The sequence below is a fragment of the Condylura cristata genome, unplaced genomic scaffold, assembly GCF_000260355.1.
Source record: "Condylura cristata isolate star-nosed mole 26May11 unplaced genomic scaffold, ConCri1.0 scaffold00015, whole genome shotgun sequence".
NCBI lineage: Eukaryota > Metazoa > Chordata > Mammalia > Eulipotyphla > Talpidae > Condylura > Condylura cristata.
In genome coordinates, this window is record NW_004567116.1 from 32,923,441 (window position 1) to 32,945,361 (window position 21,921).

At 34.6% G+C, this 21,921-nt stretch overlaps 1 protein-coding gene across 3 annotated transcripts in view; it reads left to right on the forward strand.

The window, feature by feature from the left end:
* SBF2 (SET binding factor 2) overlaps positions 1–21,921 on the forward strand; it is a 315,525-nt gene that overhangs the window by 187,760 nt on the left and 105,844 nt on the right. For all 3 annotated transcript variants that reach the window (XM_004683051.2, XM_012725460.1, XM_012725461.1), the window contains exon 17: positions 20,933–21,001. In XM_004683051.2, the coding sequence (XP_004683108.1) occupies positions 20,933–21,001 (69 nt within the window). The remainder of the gene's footprint in view (positions 1–20,932; positions 21,002–21,921) is intronic.

Sequence of the window (21,921 nt, forward strand, 5' to 3'; positions counted from 1 at the left end):
TGCTATGAGTGAAACCATCTGGTATTTTTCCTTTTCTTTCTGGCTTATTTTACTAAGCATGATCTCCTCCAGCTCCATCCATGTTGCTGCAAAAGACATCTGCTTATTTTTTCTTTTTTGGTTGTTGAGTAATATTCCATTGTGTACATGTACCACATCTTTTTAATCCAATCATCCACTTTTGGGTATTTGGGTTGTTTCAATGTCTTTCCAATTGTAAATAAAGCAGCAATAAACATGGGGGTATAGGTATCTTTGAATCAGTGTTTTTGTGTCTTTTGGTACCTAGGAGTGGGATTCTGTGTCTTAGATACCTAGGAGTGGGATTACTGCATCCTATGGAAACTACATGTTAAGCAGTTTGAGGAACCTCCAAACACTTTTCCATAGTGGTTGTATTAGTTTCCACTAGTAGTGCAGGAGACTTCCTTTTTCGCCACATCCTCACCAACATTTGTTGTTGCTGGTTGTTTTAAGATGTGTCATTCTTACAGGGGTGAGGTAGTAATCTCATTGTGGTTTTAATTTGCATCTCCCTTATTACTATAAGTGATGTTGAACATTTTTTCATATGCTTGTTGGCCATTTGCATTTCCTCTTTGGAGAAGTGTCTTTTTAGCTCTTCTGCCCATTTTTGGATGGGGTTGTTTACTTTCTTTTTGTTGAGCTTCATCAGTTCTTTGTGTATCTTTGTGATCAATCCCTTATCACTCATTTTGTGTGAGAAAATATATTCCCAATCAGTGGCATGTCTGTTTGTCTTTTGTAATGTCACTTTAACTTGATGTAGTCCCATCTATTTATCCTCGCCTTCACTATTGTTACATTGGGTGCTGTATCTTTAAAGATGTCACTGAAGTGTATGTCGTGTAGTGTTTGGCCCATCTTTGCTTCCAGGTATTTTATGGTTTCTGTTCTTATGTCTAGGTCTCTAATCCACTTCGAGTTGATTTTTGCATGTGGTGTGAGGTAGTAATCTAGTTTCACTTTTTTTGCATGTAGCTTCCCACTTTTCCTAGCTCCATTTGCTGAGCAAACTTTCTTTGTTCCATTGTATCACGTTGCTCCTTTGTCAAAGATTAGCTGTCCATAAGCCTGTGGGTTTATATCTGGGTTTTCAGTTCGAATCCACTGGTCTGTATGTCTGTTCTTGTTCCAGTACCATGCAGTTCCAGTACCATGCAGTTTTGATTATTATGGCTTTGTAGTATAGCTTGAAGTTTGGGATTGTAATACCTCCATTCTCTTCCTTTTTAGTCATGAGAGTTTTGGCTGTTTGAGGTCTTTTGTGGTACCATATGAATCTCATCAATATTTTTTCTATTTCTTTGAAGAACGTCATTGAGACTTTTATTGGAATGGTGTTAAATCTGTATATCGCTTTTGGTTGGATGGCCATTTTGATGATATTAATTCTTCTGATCCATGAGCAAGGATCTTGCCACCATTTCATGGTGTCTTCTTGAATTTCTTTTAACAGTTTTTTGTAATTTTCTTTGTATAGATGTTTTACCTTTTTTGTTAGGTTGACTCCCTGGTATTTGATTCTTTTTGTTTTAATTGAAAAGGGGATGGGTTGTTTTGTTTTGTTTTTGTTTTTGTTTTTTTTCTGTTTCGTTTGTGTATAGGAAGGCCTCTGGCTTTTGTATGTTGATTTTATATCCTGCTACCTTGCTAAACTGGTTGATAGTTTTGATTAGTTTCTCTGTGGAGTTTTTAGGGTTTTGCATGTAAATTAACATGTCGTCTGAAAATAAGGACAATTTTACTTCTTTCCCTATTTGGATTCTTCATATGTTTTTTTCCTGTCTTACTGCTCTGGTTAGAACTTCCAATGTAATGTTGAAGAGCAGTGCTGATAGTGGACACCATTGTCTTGTTCCTGATATCAAAGGAAAGGCTTTCAGTTTTTCTCCATTGAGGATAATATTGGCTGTGGGTTTGTCATATATGGCTTTTACCATGTTGAGGTATGTTCCTTCTATTCTGAGGATTCCAAAGGCCTTAAGTGGGTGTTGAACTTTGTCAAATGCTTTCTCCACATCTATTGATATGATTATGTGGTTTTTATTTTTCTGTCAGTTGATGTGATGGATTACATTAATTGATTTTCTGATGTTGAACCACCCTTGTGCTCCTGGGATAAAGCCCTCTTGGTCATGGTGTATTATTCTTTTAATGCATTGTTGGATTCTGTTGGCTAAGATTTTGTTGAGGATTTTTGCATCGGTGTTCATTAGGGAGATTGGTCTGAAGTTTTCTTTTTTTGTGTTTTCTTTGTTAGGTTTTGGTATTAGTGTGATGTTGGCTTCATAGAAAGTATGTGGTAGTTTTCCTTCTTTTTTTATTTTTTGGATGAGTCTGGGAAGAATAGGCACTATTTTCTGAACATTTGGTAAAATTCATGTGCAAATCCATCTGTTTCTGGGCTTTTATTTTTGGGGAGGGTTTTGATTACTTCTTCAATTTCCTTGCTTGGAATTGGCCTGTTTAGTTGTTCTAATTCTTCTTTATCTAACTTTGGGTGGTTTTAGAGTTGTAGGAATTTGTCCATTTCTGCTAAATTGTTGAACTTGTTTGCATATAGTTGTTTATAGTATTCTCTGATTTTTCTTTTGATTTCTGCTGCACCTGTTGTGATTTCTCCTCTTTTGTTTATGATTCTGTTTATTTGTGCTTTCTCGTGATTTTTCTTTGTGAGCCTGGCTAGTGGCCTGTCTATTTTGTTTATTTTTTCGAAGAACCAGCTTTTGGTTTCATTGATTTTTTTTTTTTTTTTTTTTTGGATTGCTTTCCTAACTTCCATTTCATTTATTTCTGATTTGACTCTTATTATTTCTTGTCATCTATTGGTTTTGGGTTATTCTGTTATTCTTTTTCCAGTTCTTTAAGGTGAGAGATTAGGTTGTTTCTTTGAGTTATTTCTTGTTTCTTTATGTGAGCCAGTATTGCTATATATTTTCCTCTTATAACTGCTTTAACGTGTCCCATAAGTTTTGGAGACTTGTGTCGTCATTGTCGTTCCTCTCCATGTATTTTTAAATTTCTTCTTTGATCTCCTCATTGATCCAATGGTTCTCCAGTAGTGTGGGTCTCAGTTTCCACATGGTAGGTGGGTTTCTTGCCTTCTTCATATGGTGTATTTCTAGTTTGATTCCTTCATGGTCAGAGAAATTAGTTGGTATGATTTTGATCATAGTGTATCTTGTGACCCAGTATGTGGTCAGTCATAGAGAATGATCCATGTGGGTTTGAGAAAAATGTGTACTCAGATTTCCTGGGGTGCAGTATTCTATAGATGTCTGTTAGACCCATGTAGTCAGGTCCTTTTTCAGAGCATTAGTGTGTTTGCTTATTTTTTTGTCTTGTTGATCTGTCCATTGTGGAGAGTGGCGTGTTGAAGTCTCCTACTTTGAATGTATTCTCTCTGATATACATTTTCATAGATGACAGTAATTTCCTGATATATTTTGGTGCTTCTTCATTTGGTGCATATATGTTGATGGTTGTTATGTCTTCTTCTTGTATTGTCCCCTTAATCATAATGAAGTGGCCTTCTGTGTCTCTTTTAACCTTTTTTAGTTTGAAGTTTATTTTGTCTGACATAAGTATAGCTGTTCCTGCCTTCTTTTTTGGTCCATTTACTTGTAGGGTTGTTTTCCATCCTTTTATTTTCAATCTGTTTTTATCTTTTGTAGTTAGATGTGTTTCCTGTAGACAACAGAATGTTGGGTTCTGTTTTTTAATCCATCCGGCAACTCTGTGTCTTTTTGTATTCATGAATTAAAGCCATTTACATTTAGAGATAATATTGATATACTGGCACCTACGTTTGCCTTTTTTTTTTTTTTTTTTTTTGGTCCTTTTGTATTTTTATTCCCTGTTTTGAACTGTGAAAAGGATTTGTTTTGAGGGCTTCTTGTAGTATTTTTTGGAGTGGGGTTTAGTCATGACAAAATTGTGGAGTTTCTGTTTGTCTGAAAATGTCCTTATTCTTCACAGAGGAAGGAGAACTATTCGCAGGATAGAGTATGCTTGGTTGGCATTTAATGCTTTGGGGTTTGTTGAGTATGTCCCTCCACTCTCTTCTGGCCCGTAGTGTTTCTTTGGAGAAGTCTGATGTCAGCCTGATCGGTTTCCCTTTATAGGTTATTTGTTTTTTCCCCTCTTGTCATTCTCATCTTTTCCTTGTCTTGTGTTCTTGATGTGTATTGCTGTATTTCTCCTATTGTCGTGGTAGCTTGGTGTTCTTCTTGTTTCTTGGATGTCTGCTTTGGTCTTCTTTTTCATACTAGGGAAGTTCTCTTCTGTTTTCTCTGTGAATATTTTCTCTATTCCTTGGCCAAGCTATTTTCAAGTGACTCTCATTTTTTCAATCCTACCATAGGTTTATCAAAATGCCAGTGTCTCTACATCTTTTCTGATACTTAGTATTTTTAGTCTTTTTAGTTTTAACAATCCTAATAAGTGCATGGTATTATTGCATGTTGTTTCAGTTTGCATTGCCCTAATGACAATTGAATAACATTGAAATAGCTTAGGTGTTGAAGTATTTCTTTTGTCCATTTTTTTTTTTTAAGATTTATTTATTTATGAATACAGAACTGGAGTACAGGCCAGAGGTGCAGGGGCAGCGAGATGATTCACCAGAGACAGAGTGGGGAGCAGAACAGGAAGTTCGATGAAGTACACTGCTGAGGGGAGCAGTGGGTATGCCTGGGGCGAGCGGGGTTCAAACTCATGCTGGAGTGGCTATAGCTTTCAGTGTTGTGCTCCCCACTAGGGAGGGCCCGTCTTTTGTCCATTTTTAGGTGAGTTGCTTTCTTGTTCTGAGTTTGGTAAGATTTATATTTATTCTGAATACAAATTATTTGTCAAATACTGTATGGTTTTTAAATATTTTCTTTTATGTTAATCTTTTTGTTCTCTTAACTGTATCTTTTGAAAATCAGAAATTGTTTTATTTTTATGAAGTACAGTTTATTAGTTCTTTATGAATACACAGACTTTTAGTATTATACCTGAGAATATTTTCTAAATCAAGAGTCACTGTTTTCTCAACCCCAATTTCTTTTAAAACATTTTTTAGGCTTTGCATTTTTTTCTAAGATCTCTTTTGTATTTATTGTTTTATATGAGCTAACTTTAAATTTCTTTTACAAATTGACATCCACTTGTGGTCGGAGCATTTGTTGACATCATTATTTACCGACTTAATCTGTGTTTCACTTTTAGAAAGACAGTACCCATAAATGTTTTGGTCTGTTGCTAAACTCCATAATGTTTCTTTAATGTTTTTCTTTAGTTTATGTCAATATTACACTGGTTTTAATCACTATAGATTTATAAAATGTCTTGATATGTTATTAGTACTCTTTGAACTTTGTTATTTTTCAGTTTTTTTGGACATTCTAAATCACTGCATCTCTACATGAATTTTAAAATATTTTTATCAGTTTGTACAAAGAAAGCGTGAGATCATGATTTGAAATTGGATTGAGCAGTTATATCAATTTAAGGAGAATTGACATTTTAACATCAACTGTTAAATTCTTTATTAATTCCATTAAAATGTATGACATATACAAGGACATTATTGAATTGCCCCATGAACTCAGCATACCTGTCTATTAATGAGATGTTCTCATTATCTTTCAGCACTATTTTGTAGTTTGAGTTTGTAGGTCATTTACATCTTTTGTCAGATTTATCTCTAGGTATTCCATGTTGTTCTTACTCTTATAAATGATATTTTTTAATTTGATTTGCTAGTTATTTGCTGATAGCTCTAAAACTATATTGTCTGTTTACTTTACTTTTGACATATTCAGAATTTCATGACCATAATAGTAAGTTGCCATTAAATTGTCCACTACAAATTATATTTGAAGTACTCTAACCATGTTTTCAGAGTCTCATCTCCTCTGAAAGTCTCTCTCTACCAAAAAAAAATTTCCTCTTGGTTTAAATCTTTTAGGCTTTCCATTATAATGTTAAACTTTGGCCTTGCCTTTGTTGTTGTTTCAAATTATGTTTCAGAGCACATTTTGCTTTTTCAGGAATAACTTTCCTGTCAGTAATGCATGAGAAAGTTGTTTAGCCAAAGTTTTGACTACTACCATGGTCTCATGAGACACATCTCTTTAGAGATGAAGTAATGTAATTTTAAGACACTCTTTCCTAATGTGATCTGTCATGTGCACATTTTGAGCCTAACATTGTGTTCTATAAACTTCATACGACTAGCTTCTGGAATTTATTTTTGTAGCCAAGGTATTTGCCAAGGTTATCTGCCTACAAATTCACAAAAAGAGCATTCTCTTCCTTGTTGAATATTTTCATAATCAACCAACTAAAATCATAAATGGAATTCAGAAGAGTTGAGACAAAAAGTAAAAGGGGGAATTAAAATAAAGTCATTAGAGATCAGTTAATCTAAACTACAGTCCAGAGAGGTGTGAAGTGATGGAAATAATGACCTTACTGGCATATCTGAATTCACATTACTTATTCATCTTCTAGTCCAACTCTAAAGGCACTCATTCAAATAACACCTTTTCTGATTGCTGTGGTAGTATTGATCCCTCTTCTCTGCTCTCATAACATGCTTTTTGCTTCTAGTGTAGTTGTTAAATACACTGATTTGCATAACTTTGTCTCTGGTTAGACCTGCTAGTGCGTTAGTTCTACTTGAAATCCCTTTGAAAAGAGAGTAACCCCAATGAAGGAACCATATACAGGTTTTCAACTTTAGGCCCGTATTTATTGGTTGAGGGAAAAATATGAAAACATAAAAGTATAAATGTGGTAAACTTACTTTTAAAAAAAACACTTAGAATTCAATTAAAAGAATTTGATGCCATTTCCTTTAAGGACATATAAGATAATTTGAATTATTATAGGAAATAATTCTATTTTTCTATATTGGTTCAAGGTTATCTCAGAAAGGATAATATTGATCATTATAGACCAAAGGTTGTCAAGGTTAGCATGTGTGAGAACAACTGAAGAACCTGTTAAAACATAAGTCATTTGTCTCATATCCAAATTTCTGCTTCAGTAAGTCTGGAGTGGACCCAGAGAATTTGCATATTTTATAAAATCTTAGGTCATTATCATGCTGCTGGCCCGTGGACAACATGTTACTATTGTAGAAAAATAGACCAAGAAGAGAAAGGAGGTAGATGAAGGAAGAAGTAGAAGCAATGAGCATATTGAGTGGGAATGTTAAGGGTAGAAGCAATTGTAGAGCACTAAATCAACCTGAAAGCATTAGAAGAACATAGCCTCTCTATACTTCATATTTTCCTGAGTAGTGTATCAGCATCTTGAACCCATGTATTCTGTAATAAAGGTACATACCCAAATTTACTTTACCGGCTAATCGCTTTTATTTCAAAAATTGATGTCTTTCACCTAGTGTTTTAAAAACCAGTGCCATATCTTTCTATGCAGCACTAAAATCGCCAGGAGAAAAGTTTAAATCTTTAAGAATTCTTAGATAATGTTTCTTTACATGTGAAATAAAAATATTATCAGTGGGGGCCTCCCTGGTGGTGCAAGGGGTTAAAGCACAGCACTATGAAGCTATCGGCAGCCACTGCAGCATGAGTTGGTTCTCAGGCCTGAAGCTGACCCACTTGGTAAAACAGACCTCTCCTGTATTGCCAGCTGCTCCCCTCAGCAGTGCATTTCAGTGGATCCACGTGTTCTGCTCCCCACTCTGTCTTTGGTAAATCCTCTCAATCCCAAATCTGGCCTGTACCACAGTTCTTGTATGCATAAACAAGTAAATCTTAAAAATATATATTATCAGTGGAGTACATATTATTATCTGCTGCCTGATTATAAAATTCATTTAGTTGTATGCTCTGAAATACAGACATAGAGGTTTTAGGATTTTTTTTTAAAAAATACAGTGGACATTTACAACATTATATTTGTTTCAGCTTTATAATAATGATGATTCAAAATATATATACTGCAGTGGTCACCACACTAAATCTGAATAACATCCATCACCACACATTGTTTTTTTGTGTGTGATGAGAACTTTAATATCTACATTCAACAGCTTCAAATATACAATACTATATTATAAACTATAATTACCATTCTGTATATTGCATCTCTTGATATACTAGTTTTATAACAGGAAGTTTGTGCCTTTTCACCCTCCTTCATCATTTCATCCAACCCCACTTTCATAATCATTTTTAGGCAACCACTAATCTGTTCTCTGTATCTATGAGTTTCGAGGTAAGGAGGTATTTTAGATTCTATATATGATAATTGTGGGTATGAGATCATATGGAATTTTTTTTATCTGCCTGACTTATTTCACTTAGTGTAGTACTGATCCATCTCTGTTGTGAAAGCAGTAAGATTTCCTTTTTTATATATGACTGAATACTCTTCCATTGTACATAGATAGTATACATTTTCCCGAAGTGACATACAAATGGCAAAAAGATATATGAAAACATGTTCAACATAATTAATCAAAATCACAATGAGGTATCATCTCATACCTGTTAAAATGACAAAAACAGTAATAAGTTCTTATAAGAATATGGAGCAAAGGGAAATTTTGCATCCTCATGATTAATTATGTTGAACATGTTTTCATATATCTTTTTGCCATTTGTATGTCGCTTTGGGAAAATGTATATTCATATACTTTGCCCACTTAATAAGTATGTGTGCATGCACATATGTGTGTATAAAATATTGAATTGTACACATTCTTCACATATTTTGAAATTAACCACTTACTGAATTTGCAAATATTTTTTCTCCCTCTTTGTATGGTGCCATTTTATTTTGTAGATTGTGCTTTTTTACTATACAGAAGCTTTTTCATTTGCTGTGACCCCACTTGTTCATTTTAGCTTTAGTTGCTGTTGTTTTTGGTGTCAAATCTTAAAAATTATCTCCAAGACCAACAGCAAGTACTTTATCATTTATGTTTTCTTAGGGAGTTTTATGGTTTCGAGTCCAACATTGAAGTCCTTTATCCATTTTGAATTAAATTTTGTGAATGACAGAAGATAGTGTGGTCTGTTTTTACTCTTGTCTCATTTTCCCAGTACCATTTGTTAAAAGACATGCCACCATTCATGTATGCTTTATTTTTGGGCACCCAAAACTGTTGCATCAATCTGTATATCTTTTTTATTCTAATGTTGCACTATCTTGATTACTACAGCTTTGTGGTATAAGTTGGAGAGCATATGTTCTTTTTATTGCCCCATTGCTTTATCTATTCAGGACCTTTCCATACACATTTTAATATTGCTTTATTTCTGAGGAAAATGCTGCTGGAATATTGAGAAGGGTGGCATTGAATGTGTAGATTGCCTTAATTAAGGTGGACATTTTAATATTAATTCTTGCAGCTATGAATATGGAATATCTTTCCATTTATTTATACCTTCTTTAATTTCTTTCATCGTTATTTTAAATAGTTTTCAGTATATAGATCTTTTACCTTGTTGGCTAAATTTGGTCCTAAGTTTTTTACCCTTTTTGATATAATTGTAAATGGGATTTTTTTTTCTTAAACTCTCTTTCTAGTAATTCATTATTAGTGTTCAGATGCAACAAATTTTTTATATCTTGCAACTTGACTGAATTTGTTGGTTCTAGTAATTTTTGGTGGAATGTTTAGGATTGTCTATTTATTGTTACATATCATCTGCAGATAGTGACATTTATTTCCAATTAGGATGTGTTCTGTTTTGTTGTTACCTAATTGTTCTGTCTGGGACTTCATTTGCTGTCTTGAATAAAGGTGGTAAGAATGGGGGGTCATTGTCCTATTGTTCATAGAGGAAAAGCTTTCAGCAGTTCTCATTGAATATAATGTTAGTTGTATCCTGTCAAATATTGCCTTTATTATGTTAATATATGTTCTTTCTTACCCACTTTGCTGAGAGTTTTTATCACAAATGGGTATTGGAAGTTATCAAGTGCTTTTTCTTCATCTATGGAGGTGATCATATGATTTTTAGCATTCATTTTGTTGATGTGATGTATCATACCAGTTGATTGGCCAGTGTTGAACCATCTGTGCATCCCTGGAATAAATCCTACTTCGTCATGGTGTAAGATATTTTTAAGGTATTATTGTGGTCAGTTTGCTAGTATTTTTATCAAAAATTTTTGCATCTGTGTTCACCAGGGATATTGCTTTGTAATTTTCTTGTAGTGTCATCATGGTTTGGTTTCAGTGTAATGTTGACCTTATAAAATGAATTAAAATGTGTTCCCTCCTATTCTGTTTTTGAGTGAATTTGACAAGGGTTGGTACTAATTATTTAAACATTTGATAGAATTTACTATGTACTCATCTCTAGTCCTAGACTTTTATTTATTAGAAAATTTTTGATTATTGACTCAATCTATTAACTGGTAAATCTATTCAGATTTTATCTTTGCTCATGATTCAGTCTTGGTATGTTGACATTTCTAGGAATTTATTAGGTTGTGAAAGACAGTTTATATTTCATAAAATTATATACTAGGGCATATATATATATTAATTAATAGTAGATTCTGTTCATACTAATGCTCAGAATATCCATATTAGATCTTTTAGACCCTCAAAACTGATACTTTTTTTTTATTATGAGCTTAGCCTAGCTCTTGACTTCCTCTCCTATATTCTCCTCCCCTGTTGAATGCTTAGTCACTCAACTTAAAATAAACCATTCCTCCATCCCAGTCCTGTCTTCATTTAAAAAAAAAAAAATTCCTTTTTCTAAAAGAATTTTTCTCCTTTTTTCAGTAACATTGCCATTTCTTCTCATGTCTAGTACTTCATAGTCCCTACAGCCTTTAGTTCCTTTTCTTTACAGTCACAGCTAATGAAATTCTTTCTTTCTTTTAAAATTGATTTGCTGCTAGTCTACAGCTTCAGACCTCCATATATGTGCATGCCTCACTCTCTCCATCAACACTCCAATGCCCCAGGCCTATCACTTTCCCTCCTCTATTCCCTAAAATTCTTTCTATTTTATACACTTGTATGTTATTTAGGAAAGTTACACTCAGAAAGAAAAAGTTCTAACTTTAAAAGGATTCTGGTATATAGTGTAATTTGCTTACTCCTAATAATACAATATGAATTAAGTACCTCGTGATTATTCAGTTTCAAGCTAAGCTTTCATATCCTTTCCAAAATACCATGACTCTGTGTGTGTTCATTCCAAACATACTTCTTTAAATTTTTTAATTAGGCACAGGTGAGAATCTTATAGTTTACCTAGTTCCCCCTAAGAGGTTCAAGGTGTATGTCATTAATACTTGAACAATATTGAGCCTTATAATCATTCAACTATTAATCATAATTATTAACTATTAATACATGATTGCTATCCTACATAATTATTGAATATTAATTTATTTCCTCAGTTACTACATGACTTTATAATACACTAAGAAGGTTTTTGTTTTCTTTTTTAATTAATATTGGTTTACAACAGTGTTTTTGATTCAGAGGCGTAGCATAAATTATTTCTCATAGATGTATTGATATGTCACCATACCAAAACCACGACCAAGGTACCCTCAGCCCTCCATCATATTGCCCTCTCCTCTCTGTTTCCCCCCCCCCCACTCTGTCCGTGTCTTATAGCTTCAAGTCCATAGTCATTTTTCCAGGGTGTGGTATTGTCTTAGTCTTTGTTTTGTTTCTCTATTTCCACATATATGTGAAACAATTCGGCATTTGTTTTTCTCCTTCTCACTTTAACTTTGACCCCTCCAGTTCTATTCATGTTGTTGCAAATGGAAAGAGTTCTTTATTTTTTATAACTGAACATTCAGTTGTGTATATATGCTACGTTTTCTAATCCATTCCTCCATCCTTGGGCACTTACATTGTTTCCATAACTTGATTTATAAATAGGGCTGCAATAAACACAGGAGCGCATATATCCCCTGGAATAAGAAGACATTAAAGTCTTTTCAAAGGGAAAAAGGAGAGACACTCAATTTTTATTGGAAAATCATATAGCTAGTAAATGTGAGGAAAAGAAATTAAAATATTAAAAAATGGTGGTGTAGAAAAATTTTAGAAATGATAGACTCTTGAACTATTTAGTTCTGGGCTCCTAATCATTAATCTCCACATACTTACTTCCAATCTCCTCTGAAAACTCAGCTAAAAATGTTATTCGAGGAATTTTTAAAAGATCAACATAAATCCACAGGACCAGAAAAAGAAAAAAAAAAAGCCCAACTAAAGAAACATTAGCAACAAAATTTTAAAAGCCAGAAAATAAATGAACAAGTAGTAACTGACTTATTAGACATGAGAAAGCTGAAATTAGGAGAACGGGGGGAAACAGGGAAGCTATCTGACTTACATTGTAAAACTCCCCAAGGGAAGTTGTAGTAGAGAAGCTATAGCCATGTTAAAATTCAAACAAAAGTAGTAGGTAAGAAGAGGGAACAGGTGGACAACTGACAGAATTAACAGAACTTCAAGAGGGCAATGATTTGTAATGTAACTGTGTAATTTACAGTCCCCAATACAATGCACTTAGTTTAACTGAAGATATTTGTTGGATGGGCAGATAAAAACAGGGAGCATCAGCTTGATCTGTACTCAGATAAAAATTTAATGTGAGGGTATAATGTGATAGAAAGCTTTGCAACTAAGTGACTAAATAGATTTTGGTCCTTTTTATCAAGATAATATGGGAAAATGTCAGGCTTGTAGGTGGTAAAGGTGTGTAGATAAGTCAGTTTAAGATATATTGAGTTTGGTATCTCTGTAAAATATATCACATTGGAGATATTCAGTCAGCTGAGTTGGAGTGTAGTCTGGGTTGGAAATACAGATGAAGATTCCTGTGACACTTTATACCATAGAAATTGTTGAGCCAGCCTAAAGAAAGAAAGTACTACAAGAGGAATATATTAGAATGAAAAAAAATAGAGAAATACATTTAGGGGTGAACAGAATAATAAAAACCTGTGAAGAATTTTGAGACAAAAAGGTGTAAGTATAAGGAGCTAGGTAGGAGAAAAATGGGAGCATGGAGTGCAAGAAAAAATACTAGTTTAAGAATAAAGCTAACTATATATAAAAAATAACATCAAAGTATATGAATAATTATAATTAATTTGTGATTAGAAAGAATATAGACAGTAAAATGTTATTACATTGATTCTTTAAAGGTCATTTGATTTGTCACAAGATGATTTCTTTTTGCTTACCTGTAACTCCTAGATATTTTATAATAAAATGTAAGGTTAATATAGTTATAAACTGAAATTATGATATATCCATCTCTTTTTCCTCTCAACCCTCAAGCCTGATCTTCCATTATTCTCAGTCTTGACAAATGGCTCTACCATTGACCGAGTTATATAAGTGGAAAGCTGTGAGTTGTCCTTGACACCTTCTTCTCCCTTATCCCCTTAGCCCCACATCCAGAGCTGGAATTGTTCCACATTATGCCAAAAGAACTGGGTATTTATACCATGCCTTGATCAGTCATTGATTTTTGACTGCTCTGAAAAGGGGTATTAATAAGACTCCCATCCATTAAGGCAACAAATCCTTCCTTGAAGAAATATTCTGGATCTAGCAGAACATTAGTCTGGATAAGGCAGTTAACATGGTTGCCATGTTAACCCTTGTGCTTTTTGGGTCCATTTCATTCCTATTCAGGAGCCATTCCTCTAGAACTCTAGTGTGCTTCTTGCTGGGGAAATCTTATAAGAGAGTATCTGGAGTAAACTTTAGCCCCTGCTACTGTAATTAATTTTAGGTTTGTACATGACACTTTCCTCCCTTTTCTAGTGTCTGTTCCTGATTCCCTCATTCTTAATTAACCTTTCTGTTGTTTTCAGTGGTATTCCTGACTACATGACCTAGAACCTTCATCCTAGAATAGGCTCAGCTCCTTGTCACCTTGCCTAGGGTTGCTGCACTTGTTCATTTTCCACCAGAACTCGACAAGGAAGTATCAGGAGGTACTCAAGGATTTACTTGGATGCCACACATATTCCATTAGCCCTCCTTCTACCTAGCTGCCACGTTCAGTTTCTCTGCCAAGATGATGACTTTTCTTGTGTACTAGTCCTTCGGTACTAGGATTCTAAAGTGCCTTTATGACCACTATAGTTAATAGATTCATGAGATTGAGATTCTTATTTTGTGCTCTGCAAGAAATATTCCTCCTTTGGGAACTAGAGGCTTGCAGATCTAAAAGCCACAACAATGGAAAGTACAAATTCTCCAAGCAAGTCACTGAGTGTGATGATAAGCAGGGCTCATTGATTATGGATCTGCTGCAGCACCATTTCCTGCTCTGTGCCCCCACTCAAAGTTGGCAGTTTTTTGTGTCACCTGGCATGAGCAGAACAGTATTCCCAGGTGTGGCATATGCAGCCTCCATAACCCAAAGAGGCTTATCAGAAATAATGCTTCCTTCCTCATGGTGGAAGATGTAAAATGCAACAAATTGTCTTTTACTTTGAGTGAGCTTTCCTAGCATGCCAGAGTCTTTATACTGTTAATCTCCTACCCTCTAAAATACAGATGTCTTACCAAGGTTTCAAACATGGTAGCCACTTCTTGTTATCTGGCCTAATTAGCTTTAGATCATCAGTATGTAGTACATCAATGAAATGTGATATTCACTTACCCAAATTTCTTCAGACTGAATTTGTATAGGAGGGGGTTTAGTTAAAAGAGCATACTCACTGGCCCTCCCTGGTGGTGCAGCGGGTTAAAGCACAGCACTGAGAATCTAAAAGCCGCTTCCGCATGAGTTCGATTCTCGCCTGCCCCGGAGGAGACCACATGGCGCGGCAGACCTCTCCTGACCACCCGCTGCTCCCCTCAGCAGTGTGTTTCGTCGATCTGCCTGTTCTGCTCCCCACTCTGTCTCTGGTGAAGCCTCTCACCGCCCCTGAGCCTCTGGCCTGTACCCCAGTTCTGTATGCACAAATAAATAAATCTTTAAAAAAAAAAAAAAAGAGCATACTCACTAAGTCAGCAGGTGTCCTATATACCTGAGGCCATGAGAACCTGTTTTAGTGAAGACAAAACACCTTTTTTGTTTTTATGTTTATAAAAAGTTTATGTCTACATACTTAATGTCTTAAAATGTGACTTTTTTATAAAAAAGTATGTTTTCTGAGGTAAAGTAGGCTCATTTTATAATTGTAGTTGGAACTACTGCTGGGTTGAATTTGCTGTACTTTTTTTCTCCATTGATCTTCTGGATTCTGTAGACATCACTTTTGCATTCTTTAGAGCTTTAAGACCACATCTGAAGTTCACCATCACCACCAGTAAATTGATTTTAAACAGAAACTAAAATTCCATACCAAATAGTGGGAGAAGGGTTTGTTTGGGACTCTATATTAAAAAAAAATATATATATATATATATATATACACACACACACATACATATATATATAATTATATATATAATTTTATGTTGTGTTTTAGGTTATAATTTTAATCACAAGATGATATTTTCTAGAATCAAAGGATAGATCTGTCTTTTGTTTGGATAAGGGTACCTGAACTAATTTTTCTAATTATTACAATCCAATAATTAGATTTATATCATAAATCTATAATAAATTCATATAATAAATTATATTTATTATAGTCTAATAATTTATTTAAAATAATTTAATAATAACTAGGTCAATTATTTCTAATCTAATAATCTTTCTGATTTTCATCAACATATGATAGCTTGCTTTATCATTGGCTTTTACAGCACTATTCTACCTATATCATTTTGCAGAAATATTTAAAGCCTTCATTATTTTTCCTAAGGGACTCCCTTAATCTTTTTATTTTAAAGATTTGTTTATGCAAAGAGGAACTGGGGTAGAGCCCAGAGGTGCAGGGGTGAAAGGATTCACCACAGACAGAGTGGGGAGCAGAACAAGCAGATTGAAATACACTGCTGAGGGGCAGCAGCAGGTAAGACAGGAGAGGTCTGCTGTGCCATCTGGGTCACCTCCCTGGCTGGGGGTTGAACTGCTATAGTGGCTGGTGGTAGCTTGATAGTGCTGTTTTTTAACCCCTGTGCCACCATGGAGGCCCCTGTATTTCTTAATTTTTCTAAATTCTTGTGTATAAAGGCAAAATAAAAGGATACCATGAAAAAATTCCAGCCTTTCCTTTGCATTTTAATTTTAACAATCACATTTAAAATTTTCATTTTTTTATAGATAGGGTATATTTTCTTGAGGATACTATAATTTTTGGAAAATATATTTTTTTTTCCTGAGTTATATGTTTCCACAGATTGTTTTTCAAGGTTCTGTTCTATACCTTTCTGCCTTTGAGAAGCAAAAGAACATACAGTTTAAAACACTGACTCTACCTTTTGTGATCATGTAATCTCAGGCAATTATTTAATCTGTAAGAGATTCAGTTCCTTTATCAAAAAGATAAAATTGTTCTCTACTGCCTAAAGATGCTGTAAAGATTAAGTGGAATAATATGTGTAAATATATACTTAAAACATGTCTCTAATACTTAGTTAGCACTCAGTAAATGTTAGTGATTATTACTATATGTAAAGTGTAGTGTTCTAGATTCCAGGCACATAAAATTGAAGCTGACTTGGGGCCATTCACTCAAAAACTTAAAACAAAGCTTGATATTATTTGTTAAGCCCAGCACTCACTTTCTATCTTAGTGGTACATATTAAAACACCATAGCATTCAAAATTTTTTAAACACTGTATAAACAACACTGTTTAAACAATTGTATAAATTGATTTAATATTAAAATATAACCTGAAGCCGAAGTCTTAGTAAGAATTCTTTTGCTTATTTTGTGCTTAGTTTTGCTTATTTTTGTACTTGAAAGGGGTGGGGAAATACTTGGCCAGGCCTGTGGAGGTGCCAAGGGGGGCGAGTGTAAATGACAGTATTCGTAGGGGTGTTAGATGTATTAGGAATAACTGTATTGTGCAATAGAAAATAATAAATGGAGTAGACCAACTGGCACTGCAGTTTGTAGCAGAGGAGCCAAGTGGGTGTGGAAATGGATCCACAGCATGGGGGCTTAGAAGCATGGCAGAAGAGTTTGAGTATTATCCTGTAATGTCAGAACATAACTGAGATTTTTGAGCAAGACAGTAATATTATATAAATAGAGATTTTTTCTTTGCCAGTTTTAATTTTTGTCCCAATGAAGAGAATGCAAATATTCTCAATATTTTGGATAATTTGGGGGGGAAAATTTCTTAGCTATGTCTAATATAAACTTTAAAATCCATTCTGTAAGATATTGTGCCTTTTCCCTTTTGAGCTATTTTTTTTTCTTTTGTGTTGAAATATCACTTTTGAGAGATTCTAAAGTTTGATGAAATGGGAATGCTGACATGACATTTCAAAAGTACATAGATTAAAAAGTACTAAGTAAGCAAGAAAATTAAGGTTGCTGGGCTCACTCTTCAGTTGTAGCAGGAAAATTAAAGGTCTATGACATAGCAAAATTCAGAATAAAATATGTACAGATTCAGGTCTTGCACGTTTACAAATTACCTGGTTTATTTGTGACTGCATGGCCAAAACACAAGGGACTTTAGAAAGTGTATCTATGGACTGATTCTCCAAAAGATAACTGTACTGTTTTGGAATGCTATTGCTCTGTCAGTTGTGACTTATTGTTTTTAAATTTTTCCATTTTTCAACCTAATTGACTTAGAATGTCTCTAACGTGATTTGCAAAGAATTTTATATTTATATTTTGCAATCACCATTTGATTGACGCTCAGGTTTGAGACATGGCACTAAAATATATAAACATTTTGTAAGATAATAACTAACTCCTAAATATTTTATGATTGCCTGTTCCCTGCTAATTGGTCATGGACTGAAATTCCCCATTGTTTAATTTTTTTTTAATTTGTGGGAAATTTTTATAAATGAGTATGTGGGGCTTCATATCACAGCTGTTGTTATTTAAAGTTTGGACAGCATCGTTACAAATGAAGCCCTGCTGTGAAATCAAAGTCAAAAGGCATCTTGGCATTCCAACCATTTCCTTAGGAGAAGATTACAGCTCAGTCTGTTGAACTTTATTGCCTTGGGCCTCATGACACTCTTCAAAAACATGCAAGGCATTTCTGTTAAAGAAACTCAGATGTGCTAGGACTCAGGGACAATACATTCTTTTGCATAGCAGTGTCCTAATCAAGGGAATGAGGAATAAGTCAGGAGGAAAAAGGAAATTCATACTTTTTGATGTTTTGGAGTTATTTCTAAATCAACAGAGATGATAGAGAACATAGAGTGATATATAAGAAAAATGTGTGGTTTCTCCTAATGATATTGAAGTTGACCACATTTTCTTGTATATATTGGTCATCTGCATGTCTTTGGGAAAATGTCTGTTCAGGTCCTTTACATTTTAATTGTTTTTATTGTTGTTTTTCCTATTGTGTGAGTTTTTTAATATGTTGGATATTAACCCCTTATTGGATATGTGGTTTGCAAATATTTTTTTTTGCCATTCAGTAGGTTGCCTTTCATGGTATTGATGGTACCCTTTGCTGCGCAGAAGTTTTAGTTTGGTGTAATAGTCTCACTTGTTTGTGTTTGCTTTGTTATTGAATCCAAAAAATTACTGTCAAGATCACTATCAAGGAGCTTACCACCTGTGTTTTCTCTTAGGAGGTTTACAGTTTCAAGGTCTTATGTTCAAATCATTAGTCCATTTTGAGTTGATTTTTGTGTGTATGATATATAGGGATCCAGTTTCAGTTTTTGAAGAAATACTGTTTTCCTAGAAACTATACCATATTACGTTCCCACTTATATTTTCTAATTATTCCATTCCTCAACATTACTCCAGTGATTTTTGGCATTAGTGATATTTCTTGCCTGATCAGTAGCAAAATACTCTTAATAAGTACCATGAAGGGGGGGGGGACTGTATGCAATTATAAGATGTATTCTACTCTGAAAGAAGTTAAATATTTTAAAAATGGGACCCTCCCTGGTGGCGCAGCAGGTTAAAGCACACCACTAAAAAGCCAAAGCTACTTCCGCATGAGTTCATACCCGCCTGCCCCAGAGGTGACCCGCGTGGCATGGCAGACCTCTCCTGACCTGCCCACTGCTCCCCTCAGCAGTGTACTTCTTCAGTCAGCCTGTTCTGCTCCCGACTCTGTCTCTGGTGAATCCTCTTGCCGCCCCTGCACCTCTGACCTGTACCCCAGATCTGTATGCATAAACAATCTTTAAAAAAAATTTTTTAATGTATATCCACTCCAAATATTTTTTTTTTGTAAGTGGCACACTTTTAACACACTTATAAAGCGGGAGAAAAAAAGCTGCGTACAGCATTGTATACCTTTTCAGTCAAAGATAAATAGCTGAGATTACATCAAACTAAAAAGCTTCTGTATGACAAAAGAAGCATGAACCGAACAAAGAGACATCCTACTGATTGGGAGAAAATTTTGCACTTCAAACAACTAATAAGGGACTGGTCACAAAGATTTACAAAGAACCTATATGACTCAGCAAAAACAAATTAAACAGTAATTTTAAAATGGGCAAAAGGGCTAAAAAGATACTTCTCCAAAGGGAAAATACAAATGGCAAACAGGTATATGAAAAAATGTTTAACTTCACTTACAATCAAGGAAATGCAAATCAAAAACCACAGTGAGATACCACCTTAATACCAGTGATAATGGCACATATTAAAAATAAAAAACTAGCAACAACAAATGTTGATGAGGATGTGGAGAAAAAGGAAAACTCCTATATTGCTGGTGGGAATGCAGACTGTCCAACCACTATGAAAAGCTATGTGGACATTCCTCAGACTACTAAATGGAGTTACCATGAGCCGGCAATTCCACTCCTAGGAATCTTCCCAAAGGATACAAAAACATTAATTCAAAAGGATAATCTGCACCGCCTATGTTTATTGTAGCACTATTTATAATAGGTAAAATATAGCAACAACTCAGATGTCCAAATGTAGATGATTAGATCAAGAAGACATGGTGTAGCCCTCCCTCGTGGTACAGCTGGTTAAAGCACAACACTGAGAAGCTAAAGCCACTTCCCCAAGAGTTCGATCCCCGCCTGCCCCGGAGGTGATTCTGTGTGGCGAGGCAGACCTCTCCTGGCCCGCCTGCTGCACCTCTCAGCAGTGTACTTCGTCGATCTGCCTGTTCTGCTCCCCACTCTGTGTCTGGTGAATCCTCTCACTGCCCCTGCACCTCTGGCCTGTACCCCAGTTCTGTATGCATAAATAAATAAATTCTAAAAAAAAAAAACACAGACATGGTGTGTGTGTGTGTGTGTGTGTACATACATACACACACACACATACATACACACTCACACAATTCGGTAGTCTACACAACTCAGTAATCAAAAAAGATTAACTCATGCCATTCACAGCAATATGGATGGAACCAGAAAGGATTATGCTCAGTGAAGTAATCCAGGAAGAAAATGAAAAATATTGGGTGGTTTCACTTATGGGAGGAATTAAGGGAATCAGATAAGAGATCAAAGGGATGGGAGGGGGATCCAAACAGGGGAGGGAAAAACGCAAGGAACTATGTTGATGGTGCACAGGTGAATCGGTGGTAGGAATGTTATGGGTACTACACCTGAGAGGAAAAAGCAAATACTGTATAAAAATGAACAATGATGTAAAATATACATACATAAATAATTTTTAGAAAATAAAGGAGAAGAAAATACCTTTCTCAGCTATATTTTTACCTCATTTCTGAAAGAATGCACTCAGTAATACCTTTTTTAAAACTTACCTAAGTATGTTTTACTAACAGTTTGGAATAAAAGTAAGTGCCCATGGTAAAAGATATAGTGTGTCCCAGATTTGTGTTTCCTTATATTTGTGATTTCTGGTAAATATCCTATTTCTCTTTTTTTGTTTAAGGACTGTTCAAGTTTAGAAGAATATAACATCGCTGCAGCATTACTTCCTTTGACCAGTGCTTTCTATAGGGTGAGTTTCACTGATCTTTATATAACCATATTATGATTTATATAATGTGTTCAGCTTGATTTATCATGGACTACATGAGTTCTGTGCCCTTACTATATCTAAGAGATATCTGTGGGCACATTTACTTACAACATTTATTGCATACTATGTATAGAAAACTTAGTAGATCCTGCACAGTCATTCCTTATGACAGAACCTTACCCATTCCACCACTTTATTTTTCTTTATTATATTATATATTGATTTGTTTACATTGACTGTTACCCCCACCCCCACAGAAAGTAAATCACATGAGGCCTGGATAATATCAGTCTTACTTACTACTGTATCCAAATGTCATTCAGTAAATATTTGTTGAATGAATAAGTAGATGAGCAAACTAAATAATTCAATAGTGGAAGAAAATAGAGTTTCATTTCTTTGGTAATTTCTGTGAGCCTTCTGAGAATTTTTTGGAATTTTCAGTGATTTTCTTAATTCTGTCCTGTATTACAGTCCTCCTGCACATGCCTTTTAGGGAAACAAATCTAGAAAATTCATCTTACTTTCTTTTCCTATAGGGACCTCTAAGGAATTAAGACAACCATATTCTGAACAGCATATTCAATATGTAGTAGGAATTAATAAACCTACGGCAACCAGGCTGACTCATTGTTTAGCCACAGACACCTTCAGGGGACCCAGGAAGGCAAATAGATAGCACTTCTACCACAGGAAAACTATTTGTTTCATGGGCTCTAAGAAGATAAGTTATTAAATATCCCCAGATCTGTTTTAGTAGAGAAATACCAAATGATGTGCCCCAGGTAATAATTCCTATATATTAAAATTAGAGACATATGTTCTCTAATTTTATGTTCTGACCATATGTAAACATATGTATTATATATTTATTAATATTAATATGTATTATATATTTT